The sequence below is a fragment of the Urocitellus parryii genome, chromosome 5, assembly GCF_045843805.1.
Source record: "Urocitellus parryii isolate mUroPar1 chromosome 5, mUroPar1.hap1, whole genome shotgun sequence".
NCBI classification, from domain to species: domain Eukaryota; kingdom Metazoa; phylum Chordata; class Mammalia; order Rodentia; family Sciuridae; genus Urocitellus; species Urocitellus parryii.
In genome coordinates, this window is record NC_135535.1 from 20,349,925 (window position 1) to 20,376,046 (window position 26,122).

A 26,122-nucleotide genomic window follows, 5' to 3' on the forward strand; every position below is an offset into this window, starting at 1 on the left:
TTCATTTTGGATCGTGATTTCAGAGGTTTCAGTCTGTGGACCAGGTGACTCCAAGATAGAAACATCGTGATGGAAAGGTGGGGCAGGGGGAGCGCAAGGAAGAGGCCAGGGATCAGATACAGACCCCAAGAGCACATCCCTAGTGACCTACTTCCTCCAAACATGCCCCACCTGCCTACAGTTTCCATCTCCCCACAGTGGTTCATTCCAATTGCTAATCCATCAAATGTATTAGTCATTGATGAGGTTAGAGCCTTCATGATTCAATCACTTCTCAAAAGCCCAACCTCTGTACACTGCTGCATTGGTGGCTAAATCTAAGCTTCAGGGGAGGGGGACATTCCAGGTAGAAACCATAATGCATGCATATTTATTTGTACAGATTATATTGTAGAAAACTGAATTCTTGATCTTTTCTGAAACCTAAAGAATCACAAGTACCGAAACTTATGACAGGAGAGCAAAGTTTTTTGGTTTTTTTTATGAGTATATATGTTAAACCTGGAAGAACTTCATGATTTCTCACTTATATATTACATTAGTCTCTTTATAGATCTTCCTTGTAGTCTCAATACCTCCAAATCTTCATTCAAATCTTCAAGCTAGAAAGAAGCTATACCTGTGGTATAGCTATGGTCATGTCATATATGCTCAGAGTATTACCAAGGCTGTCCACTGTGTAAGAACTAAATTAAACTACTTTGGTGGCATTCAGTGCCCTCAGTAATCTAGCACTTGCTACATCTTCCATTTAATAATATTGCTGTCTAAAACACTGAAGCGCTTATAAATTCTATATATGGATAGTCATTCACTATTTCTATATTATCTGCACTATTTCTATATTATAGAAATATTATATCATAGTATAATATTATATGTGACATATAATATTATATCATAGTGATTCTGTTTCTTTCTGCTTGGAATGCCTTTCTCAGACTTTTGTGGCTGTTAAATTCCCAGTCATCCTGCATGATTCAATTATTTATTATTATTATTATTATTATTATTATTATTATTATTATTATTTTGGTACTAGGGATTCAACCCAGGGACACTCAACCACTGAACTATATCCCCAGCCCATTTCTTAAATTTTTTTTATTTTGAGACAGCCTCACTAAGTTGCTTAGGGCTTCGCTATGTTGCTGACTTTGAACTTGCTGCCCTTGAACTTGCAATCCTCCTGCCACAGCCTCTCACACAGCTATGATTATAGGCATATGCCCCTGCACCCAGCCAATTATTAATTTTTTGAGCCCATCCTAACTCACCAAGTAGACTTAGGAAGGCAGATATTCCTTTATGCTCCAATTTCATTTTATATATATCCTCATATTTGCTCGTCCACTTCCCAATAGTCTACAAGATGCTGAAGGATGAAGATCATGTATCCTCATCTCCATATCTAATTCATTATACAGTACCTTGTTTAAAACAAGCACTTGCATTCAGTGTATATTTGTTTAATGACAACTCAAGAAATGAATAGAAAATCTCATAAGGTATCCAATTACTGCGTATTTTCACAAATATTTGCTGCTGGAATCATCATATAGAAGACATTGCTAAACTGCCCCCAACATCCATTTTCTTCTTTTAGAGCAGAGTTTCTCAGTCTTGGCACTACTGACATTTTGGACCAGATCATTCTTTATAGGGGCAGGGGCAATCCTGTGTACTATAGGATGTTGACCATTCCTGGCCTCTACCTACTGTCATAGTGGCTCCTCCCCCCATTGTGACAATCAAAAATATCTCTAGACTGCCAATGTCCTCTGAGTGTGGATTTTGGGACAATCATCCACATTAGAGAACCACTGTGTCATTGTGCAAAACTAACATTTTTCCTGGGCACATGGCTTCGTTGAATTTAGATGTGATGAAGAAGGTCTTGCTAAGGAAATGTCAGAATCACATGTACAGCTTCTGGATCATTCTCTCACAGGGAGGATGTGCCGTTCTTTTCTCCCTTGCCCTCTTTACTGTTTGTAATGTGAATGTACCAAAAAGAAGGAGGAGGAGGAGGAGGAGGAGGAGGAGGAGGAGGAAGAGGGAGTTATTTTGAATCTTAGGGTGAAGTCAGTGCCTTTCATGGCAGACCCAGAAAGACCCTCTGAAGCTACCTATCACCTCTGTTCTCCTTATGCCCACATCATTGCAAGACAGTGTCTATTTTGCTTCAGCTCTCTCTATTTTTGGTCTCTGTTATGAAAGCCAAACCTCTAACATAAATTTTACATGACTGTTGTGATTATTTATTTTCTATTTCCCCAAAGCAGATGAAGTCCTTTAGAATCATGACTTTATCTGTATCTTATTGATCTTTGTATCCCCAGTGTACCCGGCCATAGCAACACTCAAAAAAATTGTCTTGCAAAAACATGAGTGAGTCGATCAATGAATGCAGGTACCAGAAGAAACCATATTTCACTGTTACTAGACAGATACCATACTGGATGGGGCAAATGGAAATGATGGGATTCTGAACTGATGTGGGGCTCATGGAGGGAGAAGAGAGCTGATATATTAGCAACCTCAGAAATATGAGGATGTGCATCTACAATGATGATGTGAATTCTAAGGGTTTGACTATTCTTCAGGCATTCTTAAGAGACTGCCAGTCATCTCTAAAATTAATCATCACTTAGAAATGTTCTTCAGGCAAAAAAAACTAGGCCTCTGACCACATCAATGTTTATAGCAGCTCAATTCACAATAGCTTAAGCTATGGGACCAACTTAGGTGCCCTCCAACAGATGAATGGATAAAGAAAATATGGTATATATACACAATGGAATATTACTCAGTCATAAAAAGAATGAAATTATGGCATTTGCTGGTAAATAGATGGAACTGGAGACTATCATGCTACGTAAAATAAGCAAATCCCCCAAAATCAAGCCTAATGTTCTCTCTGATATGTGAATGCTAACTCACAATAAGTGGGGGTGTGGGGAGGTAGAAGTCATTGGATTAGACAAAGAGAATGAAGGAAGGAGAGTGGGGATGGGAATAGGAAAAACAGTAGAATGAATCAGACATGACTTTCCCATGTTCACATGTGAATTCATAATCAGTGTAACTCCACATCAGGTACAGCCACAAAAATGTGAAATTACATTCCATGAACGTATGATATGTCAAAGTACATTATACCGCCATGTGTAACTAAAATTAACAAATAATTAAAAAAAAAGACTAGGTCTTTGAAAAGCACTCAATTTGATAAAGGGAGGAATAGGATAATTATTTTTTTCCTGCTGATATACTGGAGAGAAGCTCCAGAAACACTGGGTAGCCAGAATTCAAAGAAGCCTAGATAGAAACACCTGCCTGACCTTAGTCCTTGAAGCTTTTGTGTCTTCATAGCTAGAACCACTCCATGTTCACAGTAGGCTCATCCCTGGCCCAGACTCGGGAACCTCTGGGGATCCCTATGCTGCATCTAATCCCCATTCTGACATATTGATGAAGCTGGGGATTCCCTTTCCCTTTAAGCATGACAGAACTTCCATGAGACCAAATTCCTTTGGCCTCTTCTTAAATCTACCTTCTCCCAGCAAGGTCATCAGTTGAGAATGGAGAGGGAGGAATGCTGGGAGTCTGAAAAGAGAGAAAGTATAAGGTGGCAGCTCCCAGGACAACTGGAGTGAATTGCCTAGAGAAGAGGAATAAATGGACACACACTTGAAGGGTGTGATCAGTGACGTAAAGCAAGCCAAATCATGTTGCCACAGTTCTCAGCTCCAGGCAGAGTAGGTGGAGAGTTGTGTTCAGTCAGGGATGGGGACAAAAAGGCAAGGAGTTGAGGATATCCAGTGAATGGCCTAAGGAAGTGATCAGATTGATGGACCATGAATCCTCATCTTAAGGTCCTGAAGCAAGTGAGGTCAGAGTCAATGGCTGGGGGGTCGGTAGATGGACAGTCACTGAATGGAGGTTGTTTGGGAGCGAGATATTATTGAATCAGTAAAAACAATGAGCTGAGAGTTAAGGATAATGTCAGAGGGGAAAAAAATGGCTAGGATGGAGATTTTGAAGGAAGGAAGTAATTGGTATAAACAGGATCTAGGTCTGTAAGAGGATTCATAATATCCTGCCTCCAAATGTTATGAAGAGCCAGTTAGATGTTGTTGTGAAGCATGACATTGGCCATGGAGATGCCCCACTCAGTTCTCCCTTGAGGAGCTCATAGTAGGAGCACTGTAGAATGATGACCTTCAGCTGGTGCCCCCGTGACCTTTAGGACACACTGACACCAGTCTCCTCCCAGCCCGTGACTGAGCATCACAAGTGCGATCAGCTTCTTGTAGGACCCAGAGGTCACACATCTAGAATAAAGTCCGACATATAGTAGGTGCTGAATGATTATTTTCTTTTAGCACTATAATTAACGGATCCATTCATTATTGAAGGCATACCTTTTGTAAACATCTCTAAGTATCTCAGTAAAGCTTTTTGGAAAACTGTGTTGTTATTGTTGTTGCTGCTGCTGCCGCCGCTGCTCTCAGTTCAGTCACCGTGGGAGAGATTTTCCCCACCTCAGCTGAGTGGGGGAAGGAACCCAGTCCCCTCGGAGGTCATTATAGCAATGGCACCACCTGGACTGGGGTTGTGGCTCAGCGGTAGAGCGCTGGCCTAGCATGCGTGAGGCACTGGGTTTGATCCTCAGCACCACATAAAAAAAATAAAGGTTATCGCGTCCACCTACAACTAAAACAAATGTTGAAAAAAAAAAAAGAAAGAAAGAAATGGCACCTCCTGACTTAGCTCAGGAGCCAAAAGATCTGACAGGAACAGGCAAAGAAAAGAAAATGGAGCTGAGCACCCAGAAGAGAGAGTGATGAAAAAGCTGCTGGATAATTCCCCGTCAGATGCCCTCTCATCAAACCACTTCCGTTCGTACGGCAGAAATTATACCCATGTTCATTGCCTGGCACCTGAATCAAGTTTCAGTGACTCATTTTAGAAGAGGAGGAAAGAGAGAACACAGAGAGCTCCTGTGCCCAAACACTTTCTTTTGCTTACACTCAAATGCAAAAGAGGTATCTATCCCCAAAATTGCTACAGGAAAGGTCTGGAAAAAAAGGACTTTTTATTATTTAGTTGTCAGTCTGGGATATCAGTATCTTTGATCCTAAGGGAAGAACCACTTGAAAATTAAATGAATGGACCAGGCAGCTGCAGACAAGTCTCCACTCACTCATTCATTCATTCACTCTTTCATTCAAGGGATATTTGCTGCGCACCTATTCAGGAAAGCATGTGTTAGGTGCCTGGGATAAAATACTGACTCAAGAAGAGGCAGATCTTGCCTTATGAAGTTTGTAATATCAAAACAAAGGCAAGGTGAAGAACAAATAATACAGTTAGACATGACTTCAAAAAGATCAAATAGTTACAGGGTCTAATTCAATAACTTTAAGGAAAAGTGTGTTGGGTGGGGGGAACACAATAAATAAGTATTGGAGCTTAGATTCAAGCCAGATACCAGTCAGTATTCGTAATCACCATCATCTCTGGAATCCAAACACACATTAACTGTAACAGGATCCTTTGAGAGTTGAAGAGGCCTCTGTATAAAATGAGTAATATTTTCCCACATTAGTCATCATCCATTATTGTTTAACTTATAACTTAGATTTGACTCATGGATTTTTTTAAAAGAGAGCCCTGCCACAGTCCATGGAAGCCAGAACCTAATAAATGGCTGAGTTAAGCAAATGAGGTTTTTATCCATCACAGGTGAAAGTCACAGTTTTCTACAAAAGAGAAATCATCTATTTATATTCAGTAGCCTAAACTAATACTGAAGTTCATACACATGAAAATTCAGCTCATATCCTTTAATTCCTTCCTAGGTTGAACTGTCTATAACTGATTGCAGCTTTAAAATCAGGATGCTTAAATAGTTGGTCAACTACCAATCAGAAAAATTGAATTGTTTAAGAGAAGAAAAGTGGTAAGAAATATAGAACAGAATGGTGTCCTGGAGGTTAGCTGATTCAACCCCTTCCCCTTAGCCTGGACACACACACACACACACACACACACACACACACACACACACTTAAATTAAGATCCAGTACAAATAGGTAATAACATCTATCACTTGACATTTATTTGGCAAATAAAATCTGATAGATTTTTTATCTCCTACCTGTTCTGGGCCTTAATCTACACTTTAGAAATATGGACTACAATCTATGTTTCTTGACAACACAAAGGGTGAAAAGATGAGACACTATATCCCTCAGATCTGTTCCCTTCTCTCCTTTTTTCCTAGCATCAGGGTCAGACCCTTCAAACCTCTTGCCTCCTTACAAGTGTCTCCCAATCTATACTAGCACTGCTAGAAGACTTGTAAAACTTGGTTCTGAATTCTCCCTCTGCTAAAAAAAAAATTAAACGTCTCCCCATGACTTAGAAAATAACAAAATGTTTAGCTCAACATTCAAATCCCTCAACCCTCTGATTTTGCCTCCCTCTCCCCTTCTTGTTTTTTTCACTGTTACCCTTCATCCAACCAACTCAGCATCTCCCTCTTCTGCATGCACATATCCTGAGAGCTTTCTAGCCTCAACTCCTTTACCCACACTGGTCCTTCTCTCCTCAGTTTCCACCCTGGTCATCCAAATCAAATTTCATTCAAGGCCTTGCTTAAGTGCTAAGGAAACCTTTCCAGGCTAGAAATCTTCTCAACTAGAAGTAATTCTCTCTCAGCTCTTCTCTTTCACATTCTGTTTTAACTATATGTGGTTCATCTCTTTCCACTAGATGATAAACTTCATAGAGAAGCAATATGTTCAACTCTTCTCTTCACTGCCACCTTGGTACCTTGCCCTTCAATATTTGTTAAACCAATACATCAATGGATGTGTAAGAACAATGCATCTTTAAAAGGTATGTTTTTAAAAACTCTACTGGTGATGTAATTCTACTTCTAGATTTTGTTTTGTTTTGTGTATGTTTAGTAACACAGAACAGGGATTTTTTTTTAATTTTCAGTTTTTGACCAAGAGGAGAAAACATAATGACTATGGAAAGACAGCTTTAAAAAAAATAATTTTCGATACTTCAATTAGCTTATTTATATCACTATATCACAGATGCAGAATAGTCTGAACACTCATTCCAATCTCTATTCTAAAATACTTTCAAAAGTCTTTAAACTTATTCCAACCAATCACAGAATGATAAGATTGTGAGAAGTCATCTCATCTCATTTGCCCTCCTCCCCCAACTCAGACATAAAGTCCTTAAGGAAAATAAGAACATATTATATTTTAAGGTTCTCCTAAGACAAATTGTTCAGAATTTCTAGAAACTCATCTCAATATTTCTTGATCCTCTCTGTTACAGTATTACTACATAATAAGTTAAACTGAATTACATGTGCTATTATTTCTTTTCATCTCTTGAAAGGTAGTGCAATACAGATATTAAGATGCATGGCTTGCTTGCACATGCAAGGACCTGAGTTTAACTTCTGCCATTGCAAAAAGAAAAAGAAAAAGACACATGACTTCTGAAGTCAGATTTCCTATCCATCTCTGGGAAAGTTATTTAACTTCTCTCTATCTCAGTTTCCTCATCTGTAAAAACAGAAACAATAATAGTACTTATATCAGAGGGTTTTATAAAAAAATAATGAAATCATATGAAAAGTATTTAGAACAGAATCTGGAACCCAGTAAATGATATATAAAAATTGCCATTGAAAATGCTTCTTATTTTATTTTGAATAGTGACAGATAATTGGATAATAGTAGCTGGAATCTAGTCTATTTCACCTGAAATTTTTGAATAAATAAATATTTCTGTAATGAATAAATTCAGCTCCTCTGTGTTATTTTTTTAATCAGACTAATTTTTCAGTCTTTTCAAAAGGCTTCCTTTAACATCTCATCTTAATGCAGTAAAGAGAAAATTTTTAGTATTTTGCTATTACAAAACAGATTTTTGAACCAAGACTCCAAAAGACCCATCTATTAATGCCATTCTTCATGCTAGGCATGATGGACATATAATGTTGCATAAGGCAGATAAGAGCCTACCTTCCTGGGGTATACCAATGTTTAGTTGCATAAACAAACTCTTTACCATTAATCAAATCACTTACCACTCTTCCGAATTCTTTCTTCCAATAGGTCAGCATGTCCAGCTGGCAGTTTCTTATTGAAAATCTCAGCTGACCGGAGGAACATAGCTTCAACCGCAGACCCTTTTAGCAAAGCAATTTGGTCTTCATGGTCCAAAGTCTGAAATCCTGAGTATAGATGATAATCAAATCAGAATCAAGGAGTTGTTTGTATAATATTTCACATTTTATATGTATATTAAGATTTTATCACCACCATCACTGTTGATAAAACATTTCTATAAAGCAATTTTATAATTGTTTTGTGATTGGATATTTAGCTTGAGTCCACTGAGTATTTTTTGTACTCCCCAAAATAGAAGCTGGATTTATTGGACAAGTTAAGCAAAAAGAATTGTCAAGACCATGCCAAATACCTGGCTGAGACAGACCAATTCAAATGAGGCAACCCTGAGAAACAAGAGGCTGGCAGATTATCTTTGAGTCATTAGTTTACTTGTGCAGTGTCAACTCTGAAGAATGAAAGCATCCACAGCTAGAAAAAAAAATGTTAATTCGTATCCAGAATATTCAGCCAATTCATGGGTCTTTAGTCAAAATTTAGAGAACGAGTAGCATTCCTCCACCAAAATTCTATCAGAGTCAAATTTAGGTATCTTCTCTGAGTTTAAGACTTATCATACAAAGTAGAGGAAAACAGACAAATATAGGAACAAATCACCAGCCTGAAGGCATATAAAACCACCTGGAAAATGCAAAGTCTTTATCCAGGCATGTGTGTAAAGTCCCAACACCCTCGATGACCTCATTCTCTTCTTCTTCCTTCATTCTTTGTGCATCAGCCACACTGACAACCTGGTTCTGCTATGAACCCATGAGCCTGCATTTGCTGGGGGATGAATGCTCTTCCCTGATATATCCATGCTCTACTTCCTCAGTGCCATCAGATCTCTGTTTTAAGGGTACCCTACTAAAATCGTCTCCCCAGCACTCACTAATCCCTACCCGGTTTATATCTGTTCATAGAACTTACCACCACCCAACATGATATTATAGGTTTATTTGCTTATTTGTTCATTGTCTGCCATGTCTATTGGAGTATAAACTTCTCTGGGCACAGATTTTTGTCTGTTTTATTACTGTTGTATCCACAATGTCTGGCACATCATAGGTACCTGAAAATTATTTGTTGGATAATTGAATGATTGAATCAAAGAGGGAAAAACACAAATTTGTGTTCATGCTGGTACACACACACACACACACACACACACGTGCACACACACATTAATAGAGGTAATTAATACCATTAGGATCTACATGGCTTAGGAAGGAATTAAACTGCAATCAAAATTTAAAGAAGACAGCAATGCTAATGATTAAGAGTCATTATCCTGCCACGTACACTGTAATTCCAGTGATTGGGGAGGCTAAGGCAGAAAGATTAAAAGTTTAAGGTCAGTCTGACCAATTTAATGAGACCCTGATTCAAAATAAAAATTAAGAGGACTGGTGATGTAGCTCAGTGATAGAGCACCCCTGGGCTGTTCAATCCCACATACCACCAAAAAAAAAAAAAAAACAAAAAACAAAAAAAAAACCATGCCATTATTATCTTTGAGTATCCAAGAGCTCCTTTGAGAGGAGGAGCCATGCTCTACTCCCCTCTGGGTCTCCAGCACCCTGGACAGAGCCTGACACAGGGTCTGCTCAGGGAACTAAAGGGAAACACTCAACTGGAATCTTCTGAAAATACCCTTTCAGTATCGATGTTATATTGTTGAATATAATAACATTGTAATTTCTGCAATTGTTTTTAAATAATTTTTCCTTCTTGAGGGTTTATTTTTTTGCATCATATTTTCTCCTGTATTTGTATTGTTTTCCTTCTGCTTTACTCATTGAATATACATTAAATGTACTCTCCCTCAGGAACTAGGCTAGGCACTGAGAATTTTGAAGAAATGTTAACATATAGCCATTGCTTTCACGTAAGCTACCTTCGTATGAATAAGATTTCTTTGTCTTCAATTATTTCTTGATTCAAGATCAACTGACCATTTGAACTGAAAAATCCTTTCCCATAAATAACCAAAAATATCACATTTCTTTCCTTTTCTCAGCTCCTCCCAGCACACACAGTTTTCACTTTTATGTAATCCTGTTTTTTGATCAAGATTGCCTTTGAATTCATTAGCTATAGCAAATTAAGTTTATCTTTCATTGCTAACAAAGAAATGAGAGAATATAAATGTTTCAATGATAGCAAGAACTTTCTCCCCACATTTTATTAGTTTTATGTAGATTTCTGCCTGTGACACATTTAATAAAATAATAGCATAATGCTGACAAAAAGAAGGCAAATTAACATACCAAATTAAAATCTTATGACAGACCAGCAGTAATTTACATTACAGAGTTTTGCAAGGTATCTATTGTACTCTTTAAAACCAGGGATTCTGATACACTAAAAATTTTTTCTTAATTTAAAACACTGGAACAATTTCAACTGATTAGATTAGAGGGCACTGATAATGCAGCAGAAAGAATTTTAGGCTAGAAGATAAGACTCGTGCATTCTAGTTCCTGTGCTGGCATCACAGACAGGACTGTTGATAGCCTTTACCTAACATGTACAGTGTTCACCAAGTCCTGTCATTTTGCATCTGTCTTCATTTTGTTCCTCTTCCCTCTCCCACTGTTATTGCTTTATTTCAAGCCCTCTTGACAGGTCTTGTGCAATAGCCTACTAGCTGGTCCTCTCAGCTCCCATCCCTTCCTATTCAAATCCATCTTTTATGACCCTGATAAAACCACCTTCGTACAAGAAAAATTTTATCATTTCCCTCTCTTCAAAATGAGAAGCCATCAAAATGTCTTCATCACCCAGTGGGGACAAGGATTAAATTCCTTAGTTAGGTCCTTGTCATCTGTACCAACTTGCTTTACTGTCAAATGAAGGAGTCCATCACAGACATCATGCTATTGTCACACTGAATTTTCTCTCCCATCTCTAACAATCGTGTTCTTGTTATTGCCTCATTACCTTCTCATAAGACCTCTCAACTTGGAAAGCTCCTCTCCATGCCAACTGAAAACCTCCTTTGTTTTCTATTCAACACAAATATAATTCTCTCTGAAGTCTCCCTGTCTTTCTCAGACACAATGAGTAACTATTCCCTCTATGTTCTAACAGCTAATTTTGTATGTATGCGTGTATGTGCGCATGTTTTAATAGCCTGTAACCACTTTTCTTGAAGGTAATAGCTAAGCAGCTAAGCATTTAGATACTTACAGAGTAAGTATCAACAATTACTTATTGGATGAATCAGTGGATGAATGACAACTTTACAAAGTCCCAATTTCTATTGATTTGGAAGAATCTTTATAAGTGATATTAAATATCCTTTATAACTCTAACTTTTCATGTCTATAATGGTTATATATGAATAGGATGTGAGATGATTCTCATTACACAATGAACATATCTGCCCCACTCAGTGTCACAAGAATATTATACAGCATAGCAGAGAAGTGACTACATGTAAAGGTACCTGCCAACAGTAATAGTGATAAAAGATCTGATCCCACAGGAATGTTTGAGACTCAAAAAAAAAAAAAAAACCAAACCATTATATGTAAAGTGATCAATATAATCTATGGCAAATAAACACTCAATAAATATTAACTTTTATTATTTAAAAAATACTACCTGGAAGTTTTTTTGTGAATTCTACAAGAATCTGTACATGAGTGGTAGCCATTTCTGTTAAAATGAGAAAATTTTCTTCTGCACTGAATTCTTCCTTTAACTAAATTGTAAGAAAAAAGCAAATGATTAATAAATAGATAGAAAAAAGGATAAATCAATATAAAATCATTAGACTAAAGGAAAACAAAATTGAGGTAATAAAATTTTAAAACCCAGCTCATATTTCTCAGATCTTTGGAGAGCAATTACTATTAACAAGATAGATGTGTGACTTCTTCCTTTTTAATTGCTTAATGCTGCTAAAAGTTTAAATATAGAACTTAAATTTTTAGTTTGAATTATTTCAAGTAACATACCCATATAAAAATTTCACATCCAAGGTAATAAAAGCTCCAGAAAACATTAACTTTAAAGAAATATATTTTCAAATATTATACATACAATTTTATTTGTGATTTCCTGAGGCATCCTCTGTTTGCTATATGAATCCATAATATAATGTAGAAGATTCTGTTGATCTGGGGTGAGTTCATTTTTCTCCTACACTGGCAAGAAAATAAAAGGTGTTAGGGAGGGCGATTATAAGTCATTGTTACTATATGTGCATTCACTTGGAGTGAACTGATAGCAAAGTATTGAGAAATGCCCTAAGTACAGCAGGAACTATGAAGCTTAATATAGTGTGTAATTAAGAGCTTTTTGTGGGTCTTGGGGCAGGCAATATCATTCTTCCTTACATTTGTTTCAAGTTACTCTTTTTCCCATCTAGAAAACATGTATAACAAAATATGCTTTTCATGTATTTCTTAAGAGTAACTAATAGTGTGCACATGAAAACCTATTAAGCCCCTTCACATTGAAGGTCAGGAGAAGTTCAAGGTTTAATCAAAAGTAAGAAAATGTTCCTGCATGTAAAATGGAGACTCCAGCTAAGCATATTATTCTATATGCAGAGGTTGACAAACTGGCTTATGGACCAAACTACCTACTTTGGTAAATAAAGTTTTATTGAAACATGGCCACGCTGTTTTGTTGATATATTGTCTATGCTGGTTTTGCACTAAAATGGAAGAGTCAAATAGTTGTGATAGAGACCATGTGACAAAATCCTCAAATAATCTGGCACTTAACAGGGGGGGAAAGGTTTGCTGAGCCCCAAAACAGAGAGTTGTCAATCAGGACAATTCAGATCTCAAACATTTCTTTCCCTCCTGATAGCATCTTTTAAGGAATATGAATAATTGTGTCAATTCTTTGTTTCCTTATACCAAAAAGTGTTGCTGATGAAACACTAGGGAAGAATAATATTTTGGGGGGCTGGTGTTGTGGCTCAGAGGTTGAGCGCTCACCTAGCATGCGTGAGGCACTGGGTTCAATCCTCATTACCACATAAAAATAAAATATTGATATTGTTTCCACCTATAACTAAAAAATAAATATTTTTTAAAAATTTTAAAAAGAATAATATTTTTCTATAAAATTATTTTTTTCCAAAATGAATACAAGATAATATATTTTTAAAAAGTAAAAATGGACGAAATTGGGGCTGGGGTTGTGGCTCAGCGGTAGAGCGCTCACCTTGCACGTGCAAGACCCTGGGTTCGATCCTTAGCACCTCATAAAAATATATGAATAAAATAAAGGTATTGTGTCCAACTACAACTAAAAAAATTTTTAAAAATGGATGAAATTCTCTTTGGCCCTTTTCAGGATAAAAATTTTCACTTTTCACCTTATACATTGCTGTTATTTGAATTTTTTCAACAAAGCATGTATTTTTCTCTTGATTAAAAACAAAAGAAGGGATCCATTTTGATGCAAAATGGAAATGGGAATTCTGCTGTGGCTATGGCTCTAATCTGAGTCTCCCAGCCAGATCACTAGGCTTCTGCTGGCTTTGGCAGACACCACTGCATGTTATTACCCTGCATGACTTAGTCGTTGAGGTCACTTGTCGCAAGTCCCGTCCTTCGCTGTCCTCATTAATGGTCTGATCTGCATACTGCTTCACATTTTTTCTCAGTCGTTTAGATTTACACTGAATTTCAGTTAACAAGCCTGAAAAAAATGAACGTAGGGACTTTATCAATCACAGAAAGTTCTGTTAGGTGTGTGGTCATGAAATAGTTGCATGGTTGGCTCAGACAATCTGTGCAACTTGGCAAGAAACTAATTCCAGCTCTTCAGATATTTAAAAAGAGAAGGCTGAGATTTAAAGACTTGACCTTGAATAAGAAGTTTAACCTCTGTGAATCTCAATTTCTTCATCTGTAAAATGCAAATAATATCTACCTCGGATTTTTTTTTATAGATTAAATCTAATCAAATCATTTTTTAATGATGGCTTTTATATAAAGAATTTGTGATATTAAAGCATTATATACAATGCAAGACGATCAATAAAAAGGTGAATGACAATCTCCCGGTTCCTAATCTAGGGGATCTGGAAAGCCCTTAATTCAAAACATAAGATTAATATTATTTTGGTACATGTTATATACTCTGCCATAAGAAGTATATTTGTTTTCACATTTAAACTTGTTGAGTAAAACAAATATTAACATCCTTTAGGAAAACAAAATCTTATCGATTTCTATAGCTATATAAATTATTGAAATTATAGTTAAATATTAAAATAACTCAAGAAATGCTATAGTTTGGGTGTTAAATGTCCCCAGAAGACCCAGGTGTTAAAGGCTGGGTCTCTAGTATGTGCCCTTGGGAGGCAGTGGAACCCTTAGGAAGTGGGGCCCAGAGGAAGGTGCTTAGGGTATTGGGAGTGAGCCATCAAGGGGGCTTGTGGGGCCCTTTCCTCCCTTTCTCTCTTTTGATTTCTGGTCATGAGGTGAGCAATTTCCTCCGCCTGCCTCTCCACTGCTGCCATTGCATACCCCAACCAGAGGCCTAAAAGCAATGAGTCCCACAGATCATGAACTGGAACCTCCAAAACTGTGACCCAAAATAAGCCTTTTCTCTTTAGAAGTTAAATGATCTCAAGTACTTTTTATTGTGATGGAAATCTATCAAGCAAGATGCCTGAAAAAAAAAATTGCTTTAAATGCTCACACAATATCATCACTGATTTACACTTAAACAAAGCTATAAAAAATAATGTAGAACAATCTTCCATGTTCACACTTAAGTTTATTTACTCTTCTCTCAGTGTTAATGAAAATGAAGTTCCAGAATGTTCTTTGTGCAGGAAATTTATTTTATAGATTTATGAAATATCTATATCTGTTACTGAAAAAAAGTTTGTGTTCATAAATGTTATTATAGACTTTTATAGAGGGACTCATGCAAAATGTCTTTGGAGCTTCAACTGGAACAAGTTCATATTTAAGTGATGAGCAACATGAACCACGCAGTATCAAACTATTTCCATTGCAAGATTGGATTCCAGCAGCAGCCCCTGTTCAGGATCTTGTTTCATGTATGCTAAAATAAGATTGGCATCAGCCACTATAAAACTTTCATCCACCTAGAGCTGGATTATTTACACAGACCTATTTTCCCTTCTCCTGCATACATTATTTTTCTGGGTCCATCCCAGTTGCCTGTACTATTTGGGAACAATAGAACTGGAGTCACCTTCCACAGGCTTTTATTTCATGTGGCATTCTCTCCCTGAATGCCATCGTCCCCTTGGTGACATTTGTTTGTCTATTTGTGTTTTGAGGAGAAACAGGACATATCTCAGAATCTGAGTGCTCTGTAGCATTTGCAGAATGAAAAATTAATTATGTTATATACTAACATGCATTCCAGTTTTTGATGAAGATCGCGGTCCCTCACAAAGCCAGCAGTTAATACAGTGTCTCTTTATCAGATTGAAGGACAAAATTATATTAAAACTCAGGGTAGTTAATTTCCTGTGTAAACCTATACAAATTGGTTCAAAGCTGCACTAGGAGAAAATGGATTCTTAATAAAATGACTTGGTTTAAAACTCTATTTAGACCATTCAGAGGTGGCTATATCCTATGAAGCATTCTTACTTTTTTCCCACAACTATACATTTTATGTTAATTAAGTAGTAAATAAGGAGTAGATTAAAATCAAATTTGGAGGAGACTTTCAGACTGTCATTCTTTGTAGCATATTAAAGCATGTTATTTTAACTGCATGTTAGAGACACTTCACTCCATGTATAGTTCCTTACAACAAAGAACAACAAACAACAGTCATTTCTTTCAGGTGAACAAGATGCTCTTTAGATGACAGTTTGGACAATTTCAGTGGTTCATGACCCTTTTCAAGAACTTAAATGGCTCAGCAGATCCCCTCTTTATTATGTGAAGTATCATTCTTGCGATATGATTTTTACCTGGCATCTGCCTCCTTAAGAGATTTTTAGTGGAAGTTAATTGCTTGAAGTGAATACCTGTATACATACATTCAGCCAACATTCCCATCTCTTTGCACTTCCTTAGCCGACATTCCTGGCACTTCCTTCGCATGTACATATCCATCACACAGTTGCCCCCGTTTTTACACTTGTACACAGCATTTTTGGTAATGCTTCTCCTGAAGAAACCTGTGGAAGAAACACTGAAGAATGTCAAAAGGTCCCTAACCACTCAGGAAAACACATCTGGAGCCAGAGATGCCAGAATGTTTTCTCATGAGCTGCTGGAGAGCCAGCACCCAGGCACTCCTTGAGTACCCCTATAACAAAAGGTACTTTCAATTACACCGTGTTAAGAAGGTTGCTGTTTTTTAATTTACCTCTCAAAAAGATAAAAACAAGTTTGAATTATAGTCTCTCTTAGAAAACTACCAGTTCGTTAGGCATGATGAATTACTTTCATAGATCTTTATTGAGGGACAATTTTATGCCAGCGAGTGTTGGTACTTGTGCTCTCTAAGCAAAAAAATTCATCCCTCAATTCCAAGAGTGTAAAGGTTGACTGAAAGCAAAGACATACCCACAATTAAACACACGAAATTATGCATTGCACAGGTTCTACCTGAAGGCTATGCTGGGGCCCAGCAGACACAGAGAATGGTCAGTCTTGGATGGAGAAGTCAGGACAGGAAGAGAGCAATGATCCAAGTCTGGGAAAGTGTTTTGGTGTTTATCAAGCAGTTAGGGAGAAAGTTGGATTCATGTTACTATGTTGCCAATCTGTCATCATAATAAAAATGCCAACCTTGATTTAAAAGCAAACGTCTCCCCTGAGAAACTGGAGCACAGCTTCAGCCTGTTACGGTTAAGATGGGTAGAGTCAGAAAAGGAGTGTGACTAGCTTCATCGCTTGCTTCTCCTTTTCCCCATGTCCCACTTCTCCTATTCTCCTCTATCTGGTTAACCACAGTTTCTGACACCTCCAGTGTCGGGGGGATTGGTGAAGAGAGAGAAGATTGTGGGAGGCAAGGGAGAAGAGACAGGAAAATGCTTAATTGCTTGGTACACAGTCCTGTACTCTTATCCCCAGTTTCACTTCCTGAGGTTTTGGTTACCCGTGATCAACCGAGGTCTGAAAGTATTAGTGGAAAATTTCAGAAATAAACAACTCACAAGTTTCAGATCGCATGCTGTTCTGAGTGGTGTGATGAAATCTTGCAGTTTCATTTCATGCCACTCAGTATGTGACTCAGCCCTTGGCTATCATATCCACCCTATATACTACCCCCACCCAGTGGCATTTGAAAAAGAGACTACATTCACTTAACTTTTATTACAGGATATTGTTACAATTGTTATATTTTATTATTAGTTATTGTTGGCAATACCTTCCTATGCCCAATTTATAAATTGAACTTTACCACAGGCATGTTATGCAGAGTGCACATAGAGTCTGGTACTATCCATGTTTTCAGGCATCTATTGGGGGTCGTGGAACATATATCATCTGTGGAGGGTGGGAAGTACTGTAGTGTCATAAGCTGGTTATCCTTAACAAGTTTTAAAATTGATTCTTCTTCCTTGGGTTGGGTTCTCTAAAGAGCTCCTTCTATCATTGGGATGCTTTCTTCGGTACTTCCTTGATCAGAGCAAATAAGTTTCTATTCTGTCCCATGGCTTGTATTCCCTTCTCCAGGATCTAGCAATTTGGCAGTTCACTCCACACTGGTTATACTGAGGCCTAACTCTGTGGTACTCTTGGCATGGACTTATGATAATCTAATGCTGACTTTCTCTGACCCAACAAACTATGGAACAGATAAAGCTCTCCCACTTATCCATAAAAGGTCAGCCACCTGCCTTTCAATTTCCCAGGTAAATGATAGACACCAACCCTTACATCCCTCAGTTTCAGGAGGGATGCAACAATATCCTCAAATGATCCTGTTGTAGATATTTTCTCTGGGCCTGGGGAAGCAGGATGTCTTTACGTATATATTTTACCGAGGAAGGGACACATTTTTCTAATTCTCACAAAGGTACTATACATACCAGTTGTGGCACCTTTGCTATGGGGATGAAAGATTCATAGAACACTAATTGCATGCTTCAAAATATTTTAAGAGGGGCTGTGGATGTGGCTCAAGTGGTAGCGCGCTCACCTGGCATGCGCGGGGTGCTGGGTTCCATCCTCAGCACCACATAAAAATAAAATAAAGATGTTGTGTCCACCGAAAACTAAAAAATAAATATTAAAAAATTCTCTCTCTCTGTCTTAAAAAAATATTATAAGACCTTTCTATAATTTCCAACTGCTGATTTATTTTTATCCTCAAAATAAGTGAGATGTTTAACTGGTCCTTGAATATCCACTGTGAAATTTCTACAAGATGGGCTCGCTATTGAATGTAGCAACAAGTGTCTTCATGTCATAACTCAGACAAGAGTACCTCATATTTTAGCAGACTGTTAGAATAATTTCTAACATTTATTAAGTATTTACTAGCTATTGTTCTGGCCACTTTACCTCCATTTTGGTATTTAATTTTTATATAAATTTTATGATGAAGATGATATTACATCCTCCCATATTATAAATGAAGGAAAAAAGGTACAAAGAAGTTAATAAATTCCTTGGTCATGATCACGTTTAATGAGTGGACTAGGAGGGTTCAAACCCAGGAAGTCATACTCTAAAGTTCATACTCCTAACAAGTCTACTAAGATTGCCTCCCTTGGGTCATAAGAGAAAGTTAACACATGCTCTGACCTGGGAGATAACAAGATGAATAAGACATTGCTATCTTCAGATTCCAACTTAGTGGGATGATGAAGAAGTAAATTCACAGCATAATACAAGATAGACTGATTAGATAACCAATTAAATAATAAATTATTGACCTATGGAAGCAAAAGTGATTATTTCAGTGGCATGACTTATGCTTGTAAAGGTTGTGTCGTGTTTAGGGAAGAGGGGCAGCAATTACATTGCAAATTACATAGAAATTTGCATATTTATCATGACAACTTTTCAGAAGCAGGCAAAAAAATTGCTATGATAAAGTAAGTATAATATGATGATTTCCCAACACTGAAAAATAAGTGTCTGGAGAAAAGGCATTACATGGGCTTAAAGTGACCCTAATTAATTCCAAGTAGGGGGAATCAGAGAAGTAGGGATTTGAGAAAGGCCTTGGAGAATAAGTGGGACTTTGAAACATGGACCAAGGGGGAGAAAAGACATTCTGGGAAATGGGCAAAGTAAGGGTGTTTCAGAAATTCCAAGGAACTTGGAACATGGTAGAAGGGTAGAGTGGGGAGGCACTAGTGAGAGATGGTTAGAGGATGTAAGGGGAAATAATGTGATTAAATTCTCTTAAAGGCCAAGCAAAGGAGTTGAGTCTTCACCGAACAGAGAGCAGTCATTAAAGAGATGGACAGGGAGGTATAACCTAACCTGCAAGCAGGGAAGAATCCCTGAAGCTAGAAAGCTTGGAGAGAGGAGACTAGGAAGTCAGGATGACTACCATCATGAGCTAAGAGGTGATAGATGCCTGAACTGGATTGGGAGAGAATAGAAAGCAAAACACGGAGAGAACACTCTAGACTTGAGTAACTTACTATGAAAACAGAGGCTGAAGAAAAGTTAGACATGTCAAGGTTAAAAAAGTCATAGACTTGCTTGTGAATTTGTCAGCTGGTGTAAATTTCAGTAGGAGAGAGGTATAACGTTTTCTTAAATGTCAAATCCAGCCAAATAAAGTCTAAAAAAAGACTTTGTGCTTCAGATCAGTATTGATACTGACAGTGCAAATACCAAAGAATGCATTTTAAAAGAGGCTGAAAAAAGAGACCCACTTTCCCTTGTATCAAATCATGAGCTCAGTGAACAACCTAACCTTCATGATTCAGTCTTCCTCGTACTAAACTTCAGCTCCTCCCAGGAATGATTCCCTTTAAAACTGTCATAGATACTGATAAACAGCTCAATAGTTAACAGAACAAAACTCCTTATTCCAAGATGAGTCAAAGGAATGGTGCATAGAACAATTCTGCAGGGTTTTTTTTTTTTTTTGTGTGTGTGTGTGTGTGTGTGTGTTTAAACTCTGGTATTAACTGAGAAAGAAATCATTATCATCTCAATAGCCGAATTAATTAGCTTTCATTCTGAGATGGCAACACAATATTATCATTATATCATTTAAATATGGATACACATACTGTATTTATACTTATGCAAATCTAGCCACACTCATACCGCTGCCTCTATCTTGCTCTTTCTTGTGCATATTCAACAATGCTCATATCAGAAAACTCATTTGGAAATGAATGGAAAGGAAATTCACAGAAGAACAGAGCCTTCCTGGTAATAAAAGAGGAGTAGACATGGTTGGCTTTGCCATCTGGGGAATGTGTAGCACTAGGGGAATCCCTGGGGTAGCAGAATAACTACAGGATGGTGCTTTTACTGGGATCCCTTAATTCTACAGATTTAGACCCCTGCTTTTCTGGGAGCACACAGACCACACTCTATTCCCAAGTCATGCAAATATATGTGTACATACACACATACATGCCAGCCACCAGTGATTGACACCAGTAGTCACTGGTACTTAAGCTACCCATTACTTTGAACTTAGTAAAATATTGTTTAATGTTTCAAAACTTCAAGGTCTGTAAGCATTTGAAACAAGAACAAACACAGCTGAGTAATGAGAGATCTTTACATTCAATATGGCTTCAGTACAGCTAGTCTATCTCAGCTTATATAGCACTTATTTTGTGACACTGTCCTAGATACTTTGCATATAGCAATTCATTTAAAATTCTTAACAATCCAGAGAGAGAGAGACGTTATTATAATCTCTTTTATAAAAGAGAATGAGTTACACAGAGGATAATTTGCGCAATGTCCTACAGATAGCAAATGCTACAGCTGAATTTGAACCCTAATAGTCTCTATTCAGACTTTGCGCTCTTAACCACCATATTATACTGTCCTTCCAGTAGTTTACATTCCAGAAAAAAACATGTCTTGAGACATTAATCTCCCCAAATCTCACATAGCACAATTCCCTACTTCTAACAGAGACCTGTTACCTTCCTCAGTCTGAGTTCATATGAGTATTTTGCAATAATTTTAGAAATGTTAAGGTGAATCCAGAATTTATTGAGCTCTTCATATGTGCTTTGTCCTTGCTTCTATTGCTTTTGTATTTTCTTTCCATTCCAAGAGGGTAATCATCTTTTTATGCTTACTTGCTGGGACAAAAGCTCAAGTTTCCTACCTCTAAATAAAGAGAACTCTTGCACAATGCTATTGTTTTCAAGCCTTTGTTGACAGGGATATAGGGGATCATCTCAAAGATGTTGGCATGGAGGTCAATGCTTTTAGAGTTGCAGGAAGCAGAGGCAGCTTAGCTGGAAAGAGGTTTGGGAAATTTTCCTAGAGCCTGGGAACAGAATGAGTCTCGTAGTTTCTGTGAGTGTTGGACGAGCACACACACAAAAAAAATTCTCCAGAAAGGATAAAGTTCTCTAATACGTTGATTCTGAGATGAAGACGGAAAGACACTAAGAACCATGGCCTTGAGAACCCTGGGGCAAGATCTCCATGTTGAACTATGTCAGAGTTATCCACTTTCAAGGGACTGATCCAAGGTTGAACAGGAGCATACCAAGAGATAGCAAAATATTCCACTTTATGTAGCACCCCTGAGATTTGTAAACCGTCCTGGGGAAAAGAGTGTAGTCCAAATGGAACTTCTCATCAGCCAGGAGGGTTAGGAGCTTGGAAAAGTTTCAATTTGATTTAGGAAAATACAGGAATATGTCAAGCCTCACCACGAGTCCTATTGTAGGTAGTAGTTAGTAATAAGCAATGAAATGTGAACCAACAACATAGCAGGGTCATGGGATTTCTTTGAATTGCCTTTAATGAACAATCAAGTCACGTGTAGAGCAGCAACAGGTGCACTAACTCTGAGAATAAACAGGTGGAAACAATAGGAAAAATCAATGGGGTTAATTCCTGACAGGGTCTACTGAAGTCATTGTAAAATTAGGATTGATGGCCATCAAAATAGACTTATCTGTTAAATTGAATTGGTAATTAATAACTTCCAAAACAGAAAGCATTAGACACAGATGGTTTCAATACTGACCATTTAAAGGAGAAATGATACCAGTTGTCTATAATCTCTTCCACAAACAGAAGCAGAGAGAACACATTCTAACTTATTTTATGACGTCAGCATTCACTTAATATTAAAATTACAGAAAGATATGATAAGAAAGGAAAACTCTAAGGCAGTATCTCTTTTCTTCATTTTTTAAAAAAATTTAGTTTGTTAGCATTTGGTTTTGCTTATTTTTATTTTTGTCTGGTATTGTGTGATTCCATTCTGAAGATTACCTCATCAGGCGGATTTTGGAAATGACTATTTTGAGATAATTAGGACCGACTTTTTCCCAAAAAACAAAACAAAACAAAACAAAAAAACGCCTACCTCTCAAGACACTGTGACTCCAATCCAAGAGTAAGTGCAACATACTTCAGGGTCTCTCAGCCAATTCTGCTGAGAATGAGACCCATATTTTTCAACCACTGGTTCATCAAGACCATGATCAAGAGAAAAGTGGCTACAATGAAGTTAGCTTGGCGCATCCTGACCAAGAAAGAGAGAGCCATGCAGATGATTGATAGACTAAATGGAACTCTTCCAGATTATAGACAGACACTGCAAAATAAGTTCATGCTGCTGTACATGTGGCCATGTTGGGGACAAAAAGATTCAGTGCAGTAGTAGATGGAGATGTGCAAAGTACCTCAGAGATATCTCAACAAGGTTCAGTGTAAGCAGGTATGCTGCACCTACAAAACTTTCAAAAATCTTGCTTCCAAAATAACTGCCAGATTTAGATTTTGAAAGGTTCCCAAAAGCTTCCTGGGACATCTGAAGAGGGGTTTGTCGTCCTCTTAGACTCGGCCTCCCACCTAGCTCCCCTGCTTCAAACTGCAGAGACACTGGACTGGTGTCCAAGAGGACATTTCTCCTTACCTGGCCCTTCTTGTTTTTCTTCCATGTTGTGGGAGAAAAGATGGTTCTACCAATATAAACAAAGACTATCCAAATGACCTAAATAAATAGATAGCTAAGTTCAAAAAGACAGAAAGAACGAGGTTATTAGTAGTAGTCTCTGGGGAGCAGTACTTGGTGTGGGGGTTGGAGCAGAACTCTTTTTCCTGTGATACTCCCTTTTTGCCATTTGGCTTTAGAATCATGTGCACTCGTTACTTTAACAAAATTTTTATCAAATGGTAATGTAGTCTAAAGCACTAGAAAATAAAAATACAATGACCCCGTCACCCCAATGGAGCCTCCTGAGAAGATCCACAAGGGTTCAATCTCCTGGAGCTTGACCTTTATACCCATCTTTAAGAGCTATTTGGACCCCCCATGTAGGTAAACTCCCAAGACCTGAAACCTGATTCCCAGCATCTTCCCTGGGGTGCTCAGAGTTCCCAGTAAGGGATTTTAGTCAAGGGAGGTACCTGCTGGTTGCCTGTAGCTGCTTGAGGCCAAGAACTGGTTTACTCTTACAGATTACCCTCTGAGTTGCTGTTTGAATTTTTCTCCTCCTCCTCCTTCTCCTCCTCCTCCTCCTCCTCCTCCTCCTCCTCCTCCTCCTTCTCCTCCTCCTCCTCCTCCTCCTCCTCCTCCTCCTCCTCCTCCTCCTCCTCCTTCTTCTTCTTTTTTGAACGTCTGTTTGTAACTATTTTCATTCAATAATTTATACTTTGGAAAGTTTCTTTTAATCATCACTTACATATTCATATATTGCTTGTATTTTTACTTTAAGCAGTTTTTTTTCTTGTTTAAATCTAGTATTTATTGTCTTGCCTTATTGCCTCTATATTAATTTGAAATATCTATCTGCATCCACTGGAAATCATTTTTCTGTCATTTTCCATATGTTCTTTCAGATACTATTTTATTGATTTTATGTTTTTAAATCTTTGTTATGTTTTACTGTTTTCTCCTTTTTGTCTACTTTTGCTCAGTTACTTTATATAAACAGTTTTCTCAATATTGCTTCAAAGTAGTGACTATGAGGAGAAAACTTTTGTCTGTTTTGTTCACAGACTATCTAATCTTAGAATTGTGTCTGGTGTAGAAACTGTTACTTAATAATGTTTGATAAAGAACTTAAAGAATGAATTAATTAACAGGAAGAGAGAAAGTTTAGAAGATAGTGTGATTCCAATTGAGGAGGCTGGGTGAACAGAGGAATAACAATGATAAAATGAGAAGAAATCATCAACAAAATAAGAACTAATGCTTATGGAGCACTTAAGTGTGCAAAGGATCAAGTCAGGTGTTTTAAAAATGATGTCTCAGTTTTCCAACAAAAGCCCAATTCCATAATCATAGTAATAATAACAGACATTAATGAGAATTTACCACTAGCAAGTATGGTATTAATTTCTTGGTAGCCATTATTTTGTTTAATCCTCATAACAATCTGTAGATCCCTACCTCAAAGGGTTGTCCTGAAGATTAAATGAGTTAGCACATGGAAACTTCCAGAGCAGTGACTACATATAGTAAGCACCTGATGTGTGTTATCTATCATCACCATCATCACCATCATCCACTCACCCTCCTCCTCCTCATTTTTCTTATCATCTGTGTTTTACATGTAGGAGTCTGAAGCCTAGAGATGTTAACCAATTTACAACAGCTGGGAAGAGAATCACTTGGAATTGTCTAACTTTAGAGTCCCACTCTACCTATGATTCTACAACACTTACTGCAAAAGCCTTCCAATGCAGTGAAATAATTTGGAATCCCATCTTGCATCATACTCTAGGACAATTTGGCCTAAGGAGTTTATTAGGATCATTAGTAAATTTATAAACTCAGACCTCACTTGATCTCATTAAGTTTGTATGATAGCCCCATAACTTTCACAAATGTTCATAAACAAAAGCTCTATCAGAAACATTTTCATCCATTCTATGACAGGATAGTTTCAATAATTTTGGAAGCTTTTCTGAAACCTCAGAGCTAAGTCTAACATTGGTTCGTGGTATTATATAAAAATATATTCAGAAGGCCAGTAGGGTCCCCTGGTCACTCATACAATACCTTTTAAGAATTCTGCTATTCTCTCTCCCTGATATGTAGACTCCTGGCGCTGAGACAGATGTGACAGACACTGACCTATTAGGAAATGCAGCTATTTGAAATTTCCAGTCAGATGCAGATGAGTTTTGTTCGTTAAGGTTTGAATCAAAATTCATTCAGATGTTATCACATTTCCATAAACTGGGCTGATAACTGAGAGGGAAAGAAAGCCCTTGATATGATCTAGGGCCAAACAAATGGCAGCCATTATCACTCTGCACTATGCTTGTGCTCCGCTGCTATTACTCTTTAAAACATTTAAAACTGCAACTTCTGTTATTGATGCCATAAATGTCTATGACAAAGCATTCAGGCGAATGAATACATTTCTAATGGAACTAGAACTAAAACCCAATGAAATCAAGAAATTCAGCTATGATCTTTGTTTCTAAGATTTTTTTTTCTTGTTTTTTTTTTTTACATTTACATGTTTTCCACATTTACATGTTTCTTTACACTTCACAGGTCAGCAGATCTGAAGTGAAATTCTAAAGCAAGAGATATGACAAAAACATTACATATAATAATCTGATTTAATCCTCAAAAAATCCTCAACCTGTGATATGGATAATATCCCCCATTTTGCTGATTTGAGGTTCACAGAGGGAAAGTATGGCATTGAATAGACTGGCTAGCTTGATATTCCCTGTACCCTCCTTCTTACTGTCAGTCTATACTATAGAGGCAGGAAAGGGGAGCACCACCTTTCTCAGACACCCTTGCCCCTAATGTGGTGGGTATGATTTCACCTCTCCCATAAAGAT

The 26,122-nt window shown here is 37.5% G+C and overlaps 1 protein-coding gene across 2 annotated transcripts in view; it reads right to left on the bottom strand.

Moving 5' to 3' along the window:
• Nr1h4 (nuclear receptor subfamily 1 group H member 4) overlaps positions 1-26,122 on the bottom strand; it is a 49,437-nt gene that overhangs the window by 9,216 nt on the left and 14,099 nt on the right. Inside the window, exons 3-7 of one of the 2 annotated variants that reach the window (XM_026397639.2) lie at positions 16,216-16,356; positions 13,744-13,877; positions 12,261-12,359; positions 11,820-11,919; positions 8,129-8,275 (exon numbers count right to left, since the gene is read on the bottom strand). In XM_026397639.2, coding sequence (XP_026253424.1) covers positions 8,129-8,275; positions 11,820-11,919; positions 12,261-12,359; positions 13,744-13,877; positions 16,216-16,356 — 621 coding nt within the window. Of the gene's footprint in view, positions 1-8,128; positions 8,276-11,819; positions 11,920-12,260; positions 12,360-13,743; positions 13,878-16,203; positions 16,357-26,122 lie in introns of both variants that reach the window. The other variant, XM_026397637.2, reaches the window with a different exon arrangement.